At 45.0% G+C, this 15,271-nt stretch overlaps 1 protein-coding gene across 4 annotated transcripts in view; it reads left to right on the top strand.

Moving 5' to 3' along the window:
• The window catches only part of TBC1D17 (TBC1 domain family member 17), a 743,081-nt gene that overhangs the window by 455,410 nt on the left and 272,400 nt on the right, over positions 1 to 15,271 (top strand). For all 4 annotated transcript variants that reach the window (XM_069605252.1, XM_069605249.1, XM_069605253.1 and 1 more), the window contains one exon: positions 6,296 to 6,390. In XM_069605252.1, coding sequence (XP_069461353.1) covers positions 6,296 to 6,390 — 95 coding nt within the window. The remainder of the gene's footprint in view (positions 1 to 6,295; positions 6,391 to 15,271) is intronic.

Below are 15,271 nucleotides of genomic sequence, written 5' to 3'. Positions count from 1 at the left end.
GTTAAGAATGTGGATCCTTTTGAGTGCGACATTCCCATGGTCCTGTCTTTTTTGCTTTCCTTGGCCCACAGGGGCTTGCAAGTGGGGACCATTAAAGGTTACCTGGCGGCGCTGTCCATCTTTAAGCGCTCGTCTGAAGAATGTTCCTATTTTAAGATTCCTTTAATTTCTCAGTTTTTGAAAGGGCTCACTAATGTGTTTCCCCCGTCACCTTTTCTGGGATTTGAACCTTGATCTTAAGTTTCTTATGGGTGCTCCGTTTGAGCCTTTGCATTCTTTCCTTTGAGACTGTTAGCTCTGAAAACAGTGTTTTTGGTTGCAGTTACTTCCGCTCGCAGAGTGAGTGAGTTACAGGCACTTTCAGTTAAGCCACCCTTCACTGTGTTTCATAAGGACAGGGTTGTCCTTAGAGTTCGTCCTTCCTTTCTTCCGAAGGTGGTTTCGGAATTTCATTTGAGCCAGAAGGTTGTTCTTCCGGCGTTCTATCCTCCTCCACATCCTGGTAAGGAAGAGGAGAGGCTCCATAGGCTTGATCCTAGGAGAGCGTTGAGATTTTATATTTCGCGCATGTCCCGGGTCAGAGTGGACAATCAACTTTTCATTGGTTACGCTGGAAAGCGTTTGGGACCAGCTGTGACGAAACAGACTTTGTCTCGTTGGATTATTTTAGCTATCTCCGAGTGTTACCGCTTGGCGGGTAAGGACCCTCTAGCTGGCTTGCGGGCCCATTCTACCAGGGGAGTGGCTGCGTCTACTGCCCTGCAGAGGGGTGTTCCTATTCGTCATATCTGTGATGCAGCCACCTGGGCTTCAGTACATACTTTTGTACGTCACTACTCCCTCGATTCCATCAGAGGGCAGGATCTGGCCTTTGGCAAGGGAGTCTTTTATTCCGCAATTTGATTGGGCATGCTAAATTTGTGTTCTAAATTCTTTTCCCACCTCCTTGCTTGGTACTGCTTTGGGAGTCTGTCATAGATATGGAATACGTCGTAGGACCCAATCCCCTCGAAGAACAAGTTACTTTCTTACCTGGTAACGTTCTTTCGATGGGATGGTCCGACGACGTATTCCATATCGCTCCCTCCCTACCTTCCACGCTGCAGAATTTCTTTTGCGATTGCAGCTTGCGTTCCGCAAGGCCTTGTGTGTCTGACTGGCAGAAAACTGGTGCCACACGTTCTGGGGGAAAAAACTACAACTGAGGCTACGGGCGTCGTGCGTCCTACTTATCACATCGGGTGCCGTCGGAGGAGGTCCTCGGGGACGGTGCATCGACGTCATCGACGCAGGACGTAGACGCCGAAGATTTTCCGAAGCAGCACAGCTGTGGACATTACCTGTCATAGATATGGAATACGTCGGCGGACCATCCCATCGAAAGAACGTTACCAGGTAAGAAAGTAACTTGTTGTTTGGTTTTTACTAGTGCCTGCGCCATTTTGTCTGCTGTGGTTCTCTAATTTGGCTCTAATCTTTCTGAGCTCACATAGTGTCTTTGGGGTTTGGCGTGTCTTATGTAGCTTTTCAGCTTCCTTTAGGTCCTCTTCCAGTCTACGTGTAATGAGAGCTCTGTCCCTGTAGTATTGTGCGCCTTGGGCAATAAATTCCCTTTTGACTACTGCCTTCCCCGCATCCCATACTACTCTCCAGTCCACTTCCCCATTATCATTCTCCCTGAAATAGTTGCTAATGGTACTTTCTATGTGTGCTCTGAGAGCTATATCTTTTAAGATTGCTTTGTTTAGCCTCCATTGTGGCCGCGGCCTATTGCTGCTCTTTGCTAGTTCTATTGTCACTGCCACAGGGGCATGGTCTGAAAGGTACTGCACCCCTATCTCAATATTTGTGACGCTAGGGATCAGAGTGGAGGAGACCAGTATCGTGTCTATTCTCGAGTAACCGCCATGCACTGCCAAGAAATGCGTGTATTCTCTCTTTTCTCCCTTAAAGAAATGCCACGTTTCAATCACCTCTAAATCAGGGAATAGTTTACCTAAGGCCTGACTATTCCTTTGGTCTGCAGCCGTCAGGGGGAGCGTCTTATCTAACTTTGGGTCCATTACACAGTTGAAGTCTCCCCCCATAATTATCTGGCCTTCGCACCACCCACCGTCTTTGTGGAGCAGTCTGACTATTTATTGGTCCTGTTTTTCGTTGGGTACATATACCGCCAAGATCGTGTTCATCTGACCTGTGATTGTGCACTTAACCCCAACATATCTGTCCTCCTCATCTTTTAATCCCTGCCTTTTCTGGAACTCCAGATCCCGACTACAGAGGATGGCTACCCCTTTTGCTTTTTTCCCGCTGGAGGAGAAAATGTGTATCTGGAACGACCTGTTGCGCAGCCTCTTTTCATCTTTCTGCAGGAGGTGTGTCTCCTGGAGGAGTGCTATTCCGGCTTGCATTGTTTCTTGTCTGCCCAGGATCGCCTTACGCTTCGCTGGAGGGTTTAACCCAAGGATATTAATTGATATTATATTCACTTCAGCCATCACACCGAGCATTGCCTTAACGCACTTGTCTCCCTCCCCGCTGCTTGCACCTGGTTCTTCCTTGTCTCAACTCTGATTTTCCTTCCGTCCCCTAGGTTTCTAGCTTGTTTTGTCGCTACAGCTCTTCGTCCTTTCCCCAACCCCCAATACCCCACCCCCCAATTGAAAATATATGCGGCTCAGATTTGAAGGAATCCACCCATCTCACCTCCCTGGGTATTGGGCCTTAACTTGCTCCCAGTCTTTGCTCTGCCAGGATCTGACCTTATCCTGATGCAGCTTCCAAAACTTGTTGTTCTTCTTCCTCCGTGTGGGTTCTGTCCAAATCTGTGTATTATCATCCACGACCATAGTTCTGAGGTCATTAGCTCCCTTGTAGGTTGTTTGACCTGCGGTATTTCCAACGCCAGTTATTCCTGCCTCTGCTGTAGGGCTGTGGTCTTTTCTGCATTCCTTGACTTTCACCTTTTTTCGGTTGACCATTCCAAGGGTTTACTCGCTGTGCCTGGAGGGTTGCGTCGTGGATGGTCGTTTGGACGAACTTGGTCTTCCTCCAGCTGTAGGATTGAACGACCCTCCTCACAGGTGTTAATTTTCTTCTGCTTGCCCTCCCATGCAAAGGATAGGCCAAACAGATGCGTCCATCTGTATTGTATCTGCTTTGCTTGGAGTGCTTTTGTAATTGGCTGCATCATTCTTCTCTTGTGGAGGGTGACCAAAGCTAGGTCCTGGTACAGTTGAATGCGGGAGCTGTTGATTGTGAGGTCATTATGGAACCTTGCTGCTCCCAGGATATCGTCTTTCAGGCAATAGGACGTTACTGCTATCAGGACGTCCCTAGGCCTTGCGCAGGGGTCATTCCGTTTTGGGCCAACTCTGTGTATCCGATCAAACCCAATTTGGTCTGGCTGCATGTCTTGGGGCATGTTGCTAAAGCATTGTTGCAAAGTGTCTTTGAGGTCTTTATCCTGGATCATTTCGGCCAGGCCTTTGACCCTAACATTAGATCTCCTTGAGTGGTTCTCATGGTCTTCCGCCTGTAGTTCAGGTTGGTTGTTGCATTAGCTAGCTGGTCTAGTAGGACATTGTTGTGGCTAGTTTCTTCTGTTACGTTTGACAGACCATTTTCGACGATATCTAGTCTGCCTCCCAGATCCGCCATTTCTCTGCTTATTTCCTGGAGGTAGGATTTCAGTTCCTCCTTCATTTTTTCCAGTTGATTGTGAAACGTGTTTGAGTCTGGCTTCCATCCCCTTCAAACAAATTAGGAGTTCCTTACTCGCTTTTAACTTGGTTGTTTCTAATCGGCTGTTGAGAACCGCTAGAATGGGCCAAGTGGCTCCGGTACCTCGTTCTCCTAATATGGTTGTCAGTGGTTCCATAGGGGGTTTCCCTTCCCATGAGATCCACCCGCTGAGTACCAACCCTAGGGGGACTATCTGGTAGGGGCCTTACCTCCCTGGCCTCATGGGAAGGGGCTCCCCTAAAGAAGCAGAGACGACATCCTGGGATTAGTCGCAATTTGCAATGCTTGTTTCAGTGCTTTTAGGTGCTACATGTCTAATTTCACAGGAAGTAGGTTGCGGGTTTAATATCCTCCATTTCTGCACCTTCGACTGGCCTTCAAGATCCTCACTCCTCTTATAGTGCCGATATCCTACTTTCAGTGCTTTGCAGGTTCTTCTCAACTGCTATAGTCTCTCCACCTGTCCCATTAGGGCATATGGGGACCATCAGTTACTACTTGAACGGTGCACCACACTAAAACCTCCATACAAGTTTTAATCAACCAGTTTTCACATGGTTAATAAATGCACAAACTACTAAATAATGCAATTCCAAACCAATACTATTTTATGTCTTTTGTTTCTCTCGATTGTGAGTTGGTGTCTTGATTCAACATTCTTTACATTTGCTTTAGCAGCATTATTTTTCAAAATCTGTCTGTTTCATTGTAACATAATCAACCTATTTTATAGTCATTGGCTACTTTGCTTCTGTTAACGACCTTGAAGGGGTGTCTTGCCTACTATGGCACATACAGCCACAACATTTTATGATTATACCTGTAACCTCTGGAGGAGATTTATTATATTAACGAGTAAACACACCGGGAGTAGGTTTCCAGCTTTTGGGTCACATATACCTCTGTCGGAGGTATTCCTAATTACTATGGAACAACCTTCCGGCACTTTGTAACCTTCATGCAGAAGAATAAAGATAAACAGGCTTATTTAAGGTGGGGCTCAGCCAAGACCAGTTCATATTTTGAAGTATGGGCCCGAGTGGTATAGTCTGGCTGTGGTTTGTGAGGCAAGGCTTTGCCCCTTTTTCCAAGGGCCAAACATGTCACTACATGGACGGGAGGGGATGAGTATGCAGGAGGCAGCTTCTGCCCTTCGTAGGCAGCAGTTCCAAGCTCCTGTTAGATGGTTCCTGAAGCTGGACAGCTGGATGGCTCAGGTATCCCAAGGGGCAGAGCACAAATCCTGCGATGTTAGATGACCTACAGGACACGAAGAAGGCGGGCGGCAGCAATGTTCTCTGCACTTCATCATCAGCAGGCAAATCTCGTCGTGAACACAAAAACTAGCTCTGGGACGGCCCCTCTTCAAGATGAAGAGCAAAAACGTCAGGAGTGTTCTTGGCCCACAAGCTGGAGACCTGCAGTGTTCCAAGTCGAAACATAGAAAGCCGACTTTTGTTTGGGTCTTCAACTGGAATCTGTCCTGACTCATTCCTGTGCGCTGAGACCGACAGAAACTAAATCCCAAGATAAAAAGTATCATTCTATCTAGACAACCCTTGTGATGGGAAAAAGAACAGATCAAAGAGCCTAGAACAAAGACTGGAACCTACAACAATTGGAATTTGGCACATCCAGAGTCAGGGGGTAAGTCTACATACCTGTTGCTTTATCCCCTTGCCTTCCATAGTGTGCCCTGTGCATAAAGTACGGCCCTTAACTCACTCTCACCTGTCCTTTGGTGGTGGGACCTGGGTTAAGGATACTTGCTTAGTCTCCTAGTGGTTTGGATTGAGTCGAGCGACTATCTAAACTTTACTGAAACTGTATCTAACATTGACAACTTTGTAAAAGCACCACTACACCCACTGTATCCTTTTGAACGGACTCACCTGATGACGTTCTACTTTGGAACTTGCGATTAAGTCGATCTTAGGTTTGGACTTAGGTAAGGATGAGGGAAGTGTTCTTGTGTTGGTTCATATGCAATTGGTGAATGTGTATATATGTGTTTAAGGTTTTATAAGGCACTAGGTACCTGTGATTTGTATATGCTTAGTGTGTAATCTAAAGGGCTACTAACTAATTGTATATGTATACTTACTTTTCTAACTGGGAATTACTGGTGTTGCTCCATGTGGACTCATTGTAGTCCTGGACCACTCTCACACTTATCCTGAGACTAAGCCTTGGCTGCCCGCCTAACTTACCTTGGCTAACCTCTGGGTCTTCCCTGTTTATCACAAGGGATGATTTTGGAAATCCATCTTAACATATACCAATACTGAATAACTATTGTAACAGGTAAGCAGTGTTTCCTTTCTCATGTAGAATGCCCATGTTATAGAAATAAGAGTCATTTTTTGAGCACCTCAACAGACGGTCCAATGAATACAAACTCAAGGCTTTGTTAGTTAAGTGAACAGTGGGTAATCCATAATTAAAATTATGCATTCTTTTGATTGAAATAGGGGGCTGATATAGTCTGGTGAAATTGTGTGTAGATGTCTCCAATGTAATTTATCCAACTGACTGTATTTCATTTATCCAGGGATGAATATTTCCGTATGAAGCTTCAGTGGAAATCTGTAACAGAAGAACAGGAGAGACGGAATTCTCTGCTCCGTGGCTACAGGAGTTTGATTGGTAAATTGAAAAAAGACCACATTGTTATCATTGTGCTGGAGCCGGAAAGGTGCTAAAATGCATTAGCTGTAAATTCCTGACTTTTATATTTAAGTAGGCTCTACAAATGTAGTCTTTATGCATTTTTGGTTTGCAATAGCCAGTAAGTGAAAGATAAATACATGTTATTCTCCCTTAGGCCTTCAGACACTTCTATCTGCCTTTGCTAAAGGCAACTCTTTGGTAACAAATGAAAAGTAGACCAACATTATTCATTTCAATAAGAAAAGGAAGGCATTCAAATATAAGTGAAGGATAGAGATGGAAAGTTTGGTGCCTGTGGACAACCTGGTCTACCTGGGTTTCGCTATTGCTGGTAAACCGCACAAGACATTTATGTAACTGCAGTTAAAACGAAGGGCTCTGATACTTTCAAATCAAATGATTAGACTCAGTCAAAGGTACAGAAGGTTTTCGATTAAGTCATCTATTAATTTCTACGAGGGGAAAGCTGTCCTAAAGGTATTGTATGGGCAGAGCTCCTTTGTCCAGACGTCCTGCGTCTCTATGACAGGCCTGAGGCAGTTATCTGGCGCATGGTCGTAATGGTTCCTAATGCCGTGCCAATTGAGGCTGTGCAACAAGAACTAGGACTTGGGTCATTGCAAGCCAGATTAAAGTGTATGCTCTTAACCCTATGTAGAAATATCTTAAACCGTATAGCTGATACCCTGTTGAAGAACTGAGTAGAGCAATGACTGTTAAGAAAGATTGTACATTAGTGATGTTGGAGAATCTATGTGTCTCCATTCTTGGAGATATAGGTAAAACCAGGGTGGAATTGGAACCTGTGCCCGACCAGGTTGAGAGATCCCTGTATCAATGGGATTTTGTGTTGTAATACTGCTAAATTTCATGAGTGTCCATCCTTGCAGCATTTGAACTGGGATCATAAAGAACTAGGGGTACTGGCTTTGTACTTAAATAAATTCCTGTATCACTACTATAGAGAGGACTTTATTTGATTCAAAGGGAACCTCATGAAGCCTCATGCCGTTTTTGCAAAGATGCCACAAAACTGGAAACACTGAGATATATATTGATTTTTTGTGACGCTCTGACTGCACAACGCTCTTTGGGGGTCATCAGGAGTTGACCGGGGTTTCCAGTGATCAATGCGCCGGAATACCGGCCAATGCTATTGGCGTTAGCGCAACTCAGACTGGCGCAATTAGTGTTGCGGTAAGGCCTGCAAGTCCCCATTTCTTTAAGACTCCATAGGACTCTATTGGGCTTGTTGGCACTATTACCGCTGGTGCTAATAGTGCCGCTATAATAGCGCCGCAAATGGGCGGAAACTCTCCAGATTTACCTCCAGCTTTAAGCTGGAGGTAAAGCTGAGTGACTTTCCACCCAACTCGTAGTTGGGTGAGCGGTAATGCGGCAGTTATCGTGTTACCGCTGCATTTTTACCGCTCCATCCAACCCCTTTACCTTTTAATAAGATACTGAATGAAGTATAATTTAAGGATTGTGATTAATTCTCGAGGTACTGTTTGTGTGATTCCTACACTACAATTTGTATAGCTGTTATTGTTTTTTTTAAGAAATGTGGTTTTGTGTTTAAAATGAAATGATGTGATACATATTTTTGCTCTCCATTTAGAAGCTTTGATGGATTGTGTTGTAGAAATTATTCCTGTATTTTGTGTAGTAAGAATTGTACGATATAAGAGGATTTTATATAATGTATTGAATTATGAAGTATTGAATATGTTTTTTGTAAAGGTTGAAGTTTTTTTTTTAACCAAATGCAATAATAAATAAATAATAACTTGACTTTATAGTTTATGCATGTTTGGTTTGCACTTGCTAGTAAGTGAAAGTGAAATCAATGCAATTCTGCTGCATACTTGGCCTTAAACCTAAAACATGAATAGCATGATGACACCTCTGTCATTATAAATGCCATCCAGGCCATCTTGATATGGCATACATGTATGTCACTGTATTTTATGTGAGAGTGTATGAGGCAAGATGCCCAATACATTTTGTTCTTCCCTGACAGATTTACCAACCTTTCTCACATACAATTCCCATATAATTCCATATCCATTACCTTTTCTGGGATGTGGTTCTGTCATGAGTTTAGATTTGGGACCTGTAGGCCTCCCCAGAATGGTCCTATATAGAGTTTGGCATTTAACCCCTGGTTTTCTACATGCTTAGAGAAATGTTATCAATCTTCATTCTAGGATTATACAATATTTACTGTTCCCTTTTAATGGAATACTATTGATCGAATAGTTTGACTGGGGGGTGGAGGGAGTTATGGAATATTGCACCCATCAGGGAGATCGGAAATTAAGCCTTTTTAGAAATCTTCCTTTATGTGATAAGCAGCATTCCATTTTTGGGGGTTTTACTGTTCCATTTCATCGGACCCCTGAACCTTTCGTTTTTTAACCCTTTGGTTTTTACTTTGACTTATTTTCGACTGATAACACATCTCAACCCTCGCCCCATGGGTAACTACCTTTATTAATCAATCCTTTCAGTAGTCACATGTCCCTGAAAACATAAAGGAGGCATGGGTTACACCCTTGCTTAAGAAGGAAAATGTGGATCCTGCTGAGGCGGGGAACTACCGTCCTATTACAAATGTTCCTTTCATATTGAACATTTTGGATAAAATTGCCTACTGTCAATATCAGACCTTCGTTGATGAGCAAGATATATTAGCTACCCAACAGTCCAGTTTCCGACCTAACCACGGGACCGAGACTGCGTTGTTGGATTTGAAATCACATATCGCGGGTCTAATCGATGAAGGCAATGCAGACTTACTTCTGCTTTTAGACCTGTCTGCCGCATTCGATCTTGTTGATCATCACCTTTTGGCGCACAGGTTGACCTCAATTGGTAAATGTTCTACAGAAGCATCAGCATGGTTTAAATCTTTTTTGGGTCCACGAAATATGAGAGTGACTAAGGACAATGCTCACTCCATTGCTTCTATACTATTATGTGGCATCCCTCGGGGTTCATGTCTTTCGCCCTTGCTCTTTAATATTTACTCATGTCTTCCCTGCGCTCTTTTGTCAGCTATGGGCATATATTTTGCCAATTATGCCGTTGACACGCAGATTGTTATCAAACTTACTGGTGAGTATCAAAAAGACTTAGAGCATATTAATTACATCTTTGCCGAAATTCAGAAATGGGTGGCTTTAAACTCTCTGGCCCTCAATAATGCCAAAACCGAGCTGCTGGTTGTTGGCACTCAGCAGAGGCTAAAGAAACGGGATATAAAATATGACAATTTTTTGATTGGTCAACATGTTATCCACGTATCAAAATCTGTAAAAACCTTAGGTGTCTTTTTTACCCTCAATTGTCTTTTACTCGACAGACCAACTATCTTAAATCTTCGTGCCATTACTATATCCAGCTCTTATGGCAGATACGCCCATTCTTGTCCAGAAAAAATCTTGCACTGATTGCAGCTGCCATTGTGAACTGCAAGCCGGACTACTGCAACAGTCTCTTGATTGGTACATCCCAGGCCAATCTTAAGACGTTGCAGGTGATCCAGAATAGCACAGTGCGAGCTGTGTTGGGACTCAAGCGCAGTCTGCATTTGCTGCCGGTTCAAAAGCGGCTACATCATAAACGGCTGTCCATTGTGTATAAATGCCTGTATGGCAAAGCCCCATCATAACTCACTGCTAGGATAAAAAAGAAACCGGCGGGTTCAAACAAAGTTCGCGAAAAGGCACCTGGATTGCAACACTGGTAAGATGAGGTAAAAACCCAAGACAATGTGAAGGAGTTACAAGCCTTGAAACTGCCTCATCAGGAGAAAGGAGTCATTCTCCTAACCTTAGTTAGTTTGAAAAGTGGTAGGGTAAATTGAGATTAGTTTTGGGACAGCAAACTCATTTGTTTGGACATTTGCTCACTTTCCAGGGAATATCCCATATTAGTACCCGGCGAGGGCACAATCAGAATGAAAGAAGCATTCTGATTGGCCCTCGCCGGGGCTTTACCCGGCCGAGAATTCCTCGATTCTCGGCCGGGATTCCAGCCACCTTTTCCCCAGCGGGGGGGCCTGGTAACCCCTCAGCCAATGTTGAGGCTTGAAGCGGGGCCATCCCCACTCCGAGCCTCCCCACGGCTGAGAGGCTGCCTTCATCCCCTGCCGGGGAATCAGGTACGTGTTCTTTTTTTTTTGTATTCCTCCCACCTCCCAGCCCTCCCCACCACACCTAATGTTGCCTCTATCCACCTAATGCAGCCTCTATCCACGTGAACACTCGAAGCAGGACCATCCCCGCCCTGAGTCTCCACACAACTGCCATCATCCCCGGCCGAGAACCCATGTATGTTTTTTTTGGGGGGGGGTTCCCTGCCTGCCGCCCTCCTCCCAACCCCAACCCCACTTACCTTCTTGTCTTTTTTTTCGGAGCGGACGCGCTGGGAACAGAAGTGTTCCCAGTGCATCCACTCCCGATGGCTGCCATGTAAAGGGAAAACAGACTCTGTTTTCCCTTTCCCGGCGGCCATTTTCTTGGTCATTTCTTTATTTTTATTTTATTTTCTGTCCCGAAACGTTTCGGGACAGAAAAAAATGCTTTTAGTGCCCCGGTCACGCAGATTTTGCAGGCCGGGGTACTAAAAGCAATATGACCCTCGCGGCGGGGGCATTACCGACTCAGGTAATGCCACGGGGCCTTTGTTAAGGCCCTTGCTTTGCTCGGGCCTATAACTATGGGCCCCGGGGCATTACCTGAGTCGGTAATGCCCCCGCCGCAAGGGTCATATTGCTTAAGTGATAGAAAGAGATAGGCCTTTTTCTTATTATTTAATTAACCTTTTTGGAAATTACATCACAGTGTCTGCGTCCTTCTTCTGACGTGCCTCCTTATGTAGTATAGTTTATGTATAATATGAATATATTATATACAATATATGTACAATTGTACTTGTATAATATATTCATGAGGCTTGTGGAATCTGCTTAGATCACATGCTATACATAGGCCGACATCTAGTGGAAGCTGCAGAGTATTACAGACTCAAAAAGGGACGTCAACAGGGTGTGCCAGAAATACTATCCCTAGTGTGACGTCCACTGTACCCATGGTCCTTCACGCGTCGAGGTCCCTCAGATTGTTTTTTTCCGCCATTGTGACGGACGCTTATAGCGGAGTTTATTTCGGCCAACGCCATTTGCTTATGAAAAATTAAGGCTAGTTACTCTTTCTGTCCTTTTCCAAACCGGCTTCGACTACTTCATCGACGCGGTGAAAAAGACGACCGTCGGACAAATTCCCAGACAAGACTGACCCTTTCGGCCCTGGAAGGCTGCACCGGGCCTAGCCCCTAACAGTAGAGAGAGTGGGGGAGGGGGCTGGTCATTGTAGAATGCATTTTCCCCTCCTTTCCCTTTCTTGCCTGGCTGCCATTCCCCATAAACATCGAGAGCACTCCATTTAAGTTTTTCCCCAAGTGCAATAAAAAATTCCTGTGGATGGACAAGCACCGGGTTTGCAATTTGTGTCTAGCGCGCAATCACGACGAGGGGCATTGTCGACCCTGCAAGCTCGTCAAACCAAAAACTCTTCAAGACTGAAGAACTAAACACTGGGCCCATCACGCCATGCAGGCCGAGATCGCCATGGACGTGTAGGGAGCCTCCGGTGATGGCAGCGTCGCTGTCTTTACAGACAGCGAAGGCGATGGGGAACCGTTAGGTTCTCAAGTGCAAGCCCCACCCCAAAAGACAGGCTGGTGGCTCTGTTACGGGGATGACAACCAGCGGCAAAAGCACTACCATGACCCCCGGCACTAAGCACATAGCCTGTGGCAAGGAGTCGACATTGTCGCCCAAACGCCCGCACATGGCGTCAACGGGAGGTCTACAGAATCCATGTCCTCTGAGCACTTAAGGTCCCGATCGCCTCATGACAGGCCCCGTAAGTCTAAAGACAAACAAGACACCGTCCCCAAAACATTGACCGAACGTCGGGAGGTGAGGCTGCGGTCCGCCTCACTGCCGAAAGTTGACATCACACATCGAAAACAGCTGTAAACTCTAAAAACACTAGTTTATCCCACCTAGTGAAAAAGCATGTCCCTGAGAGCCTGCTGGAGTCCAAACACTCCAAGAAACACTCCTCCAAGAGCCCAAATCATAAGGATAAGCCCTTATAAGGACAAGTCTACCCCTACTCATAGGGAGAAACACTCTGTCTGCCAGGAGGAAGTTTCCTAGGCAGAAGCCTTAAAGAACAAAGGCCAACCTCAGACTCCGGCCCAGTCTACACCCCAGGCCCATCCAACATCCCTAGGACAGGACTCTACCCCTCAGTACCCTGGTGTCATTCCAAGATCAGCCAAATGGTCTACTGAAGACATAGACAGGGTCATGACCAGAATTACCTTTATGGCCAATTTTTTCTGCAAAAAAACAGGCATACCAGAATTCCCAAAGCACTCCTCGTACAGCTGAGGCTGCCACCTCCCAAACGCCAGCTGAGAAAGCTCAACCTGATACTCTCCCTATTCCGAGTCCAGTGCAACCAGTCCAAAGTGATTTGTGTGATGTTCACACAGACACGGATGACAATGAAACCTATCAAGAGACTGATCATCATCATTATTATGATGATGAGGAGGAGGTGTATAACCTGGTCTCACCAATTCAGCAGGACTCGCCAGTGGCCGATTCGCCAGTGGACAATCAGCTTCTCCATAATGATATGTTAATTACGGCAGCTGAACACTTTGGTATCCAAACCCAAGAGACTCTGGTAGATAAAGACTTTGTAGAAGATTTGTATTTATTTGATTTGTAAAGCGCATCCGGGCCCCTGGGCATCTGGGTGCATAAAAGTGAAAGAAGTGGTTACATACAAGCAATTATATACAGTTACGTAGTTACAGATTCACAAATAATCACAAAGATGCTGTAGACATGGAACATAAAATATATACAGTGGTACAGTTGTGTATTTTCCAGCGAGGGCCTACCTATGCTATTAGGATATGTATCAGGTCATGATGTGTGAGACGCTGCTAAATCCTGGTCAGAAAGCCACATTTTGACTTTGTGCTTGAAGGATTAGAAGGAAGGCACAGGTCTCAATTCGGTAGGAAGGGTGTCCATAGCTTGGCTTCCAAGACTGGGAAGCTGGCCTGCTTGCTTTTTGCAGTTTAAATCTGGGTATGCGCAGCTAGTGGATTTGGGTGGATCTCAAAGGTCGTGTGGAGGTGTGAGCCATGAAGCGGTTTGATAGGTATTGAGGTGCGCAGTTAGCTTGGCACTTATGAGTCAATGTAAGTGTTTTCAGTGCTATTCTTTGGTCAATAGGTAGCCAGTGTAAGTTGCGTCTAGTGTCAAATATGTGTGATTTTTTAGGGATGTTAAAGGCAGCCCTAATGGCGTTGTTTTGCGTTACCTGGAGTTTATTGATGTTTCTGTGGCTAGTTGCAAGGTAAAGAGCGTTACAATAGTCCATTTTAGACATTATAAGGGTTCTAGCGAGGGTGATGCAGTTAGTGGTGGAAAGGAAGGGTCTACAGGCTGTTATAAGTTTGCAAGTATAAGCAGCTGCTGATGCCACAGCATTAGTTTGTCTATTGAAGGATAAGATGGAATCAGGATAGATACCCAAGGTTTTGGTATCATTGGACACCTTAATGGTGTTCCCATCGATACTGAATGCTTTGAATGACGGGTCTAGTTTGTTCAGCCTAAAGCGAGAGCCTAGGATAAGTAACTCAGTTTTTTCGTCGTTCAAACAAAGCCCATGGTGGGCCATCCAAGCCTGGATGGTCGCATAGACTTTTTTGAGAGTGATTGAGTCCGATACGTAGTCACCTGAGATAGGGATGAGTATCTGGGTATCATCCGCATAATTCGTTTAAGTGACATCCAGATAGTCAAGAATATCAAAGAGTGGCTTAGTAAATATGTTGTAGAGGGTAGGGGAAACGCAAGATCCTTGCGGTACCACACATAATACAGGAGATGGTTCTGCAGACGCAGTGGGTGAGAAAACCCTCATGGTTCTGTTGGCCAAGAAGGATTTAATCCATGAAGTGGCTTCGTTTGAGAAATGAGCAGCGATTTTTAGGTGGCGGCAGAGGATTTGATGGTCCACCAAATCAAAAGCCGCTGATAAATCAAGCAGAAGTAGTAGTGCCAATTTGCCCTTGTCTTTTAGATCCTCAATTTATGTTTTTAAATCGATTAGGGTGGTTTCTGTATCATGTTTGGGTCGGAAATCCGATTGGAGTAGACCCAGGAGATTATTTGCTTCTAGATAGGCCTGTATTTGTAGATATGCTGCGCGGTCCAACATTTTTAGAAGGAAGGGCACCGTTGTGATAGGTCTGTAATTGGCAGGGTTGTTAGGATCAAGGGTAGGTTTTTTGATTAGAGGGATGACCCAGGTGTCTTTAAGGTTGTCAGGGACAGTCCCAGATTTAAAGGTGGCATTAATGAAAGAAGTAATAAAAGGAGCTACTTCGTGAGCAGCCTATTTAATGATTCGGGCCGGGCCTGCGTCGCCTTGGCAGTTGGATGGTTTGATCTTTCTAATGATGTTTTCCACTTCCCAAGTGGAAGGTGGGGAGAAGTTAAAGGGTTTGAACGTGCGTACATGAGTGTTGGGGTTGTTGGTGAAGGGGTTCTAGGGGTGGTCTGTCGGAATCTGTCGGAAGGCTGCATTTTTGGTGTTGATTTTAGTTTGTAAAGTAGACATTTTCTCTAGGAGCGTTTTTTGGATAGTAGTACACCATGTGGTGTCAGTAATACAGTTGTCGAGCGGGGCTATTGGAGATTCAAGTTCTTTAAGAATCTTGAAGATCTCTTTGGTGTTAGATTCGGCCTACA

Source organism: Ambystoma mexicanum, chromosome 1p, assembly GCF_040938575.1.
Source record: "Ambystoma mexicanum isolate Mex_15411 chromosome 1p, UKY_AmexF1_1, whole genome shotgun sequence".
NCBI lineage: Eukaryota > Metazoa > Chordata > Amphibia > Caudata > Ambystomatidae > Ambystoma > Ambystoma mexicanum.
This window is presented reverse-complemented; position numbering and strand designations above follow the sequence as displayed.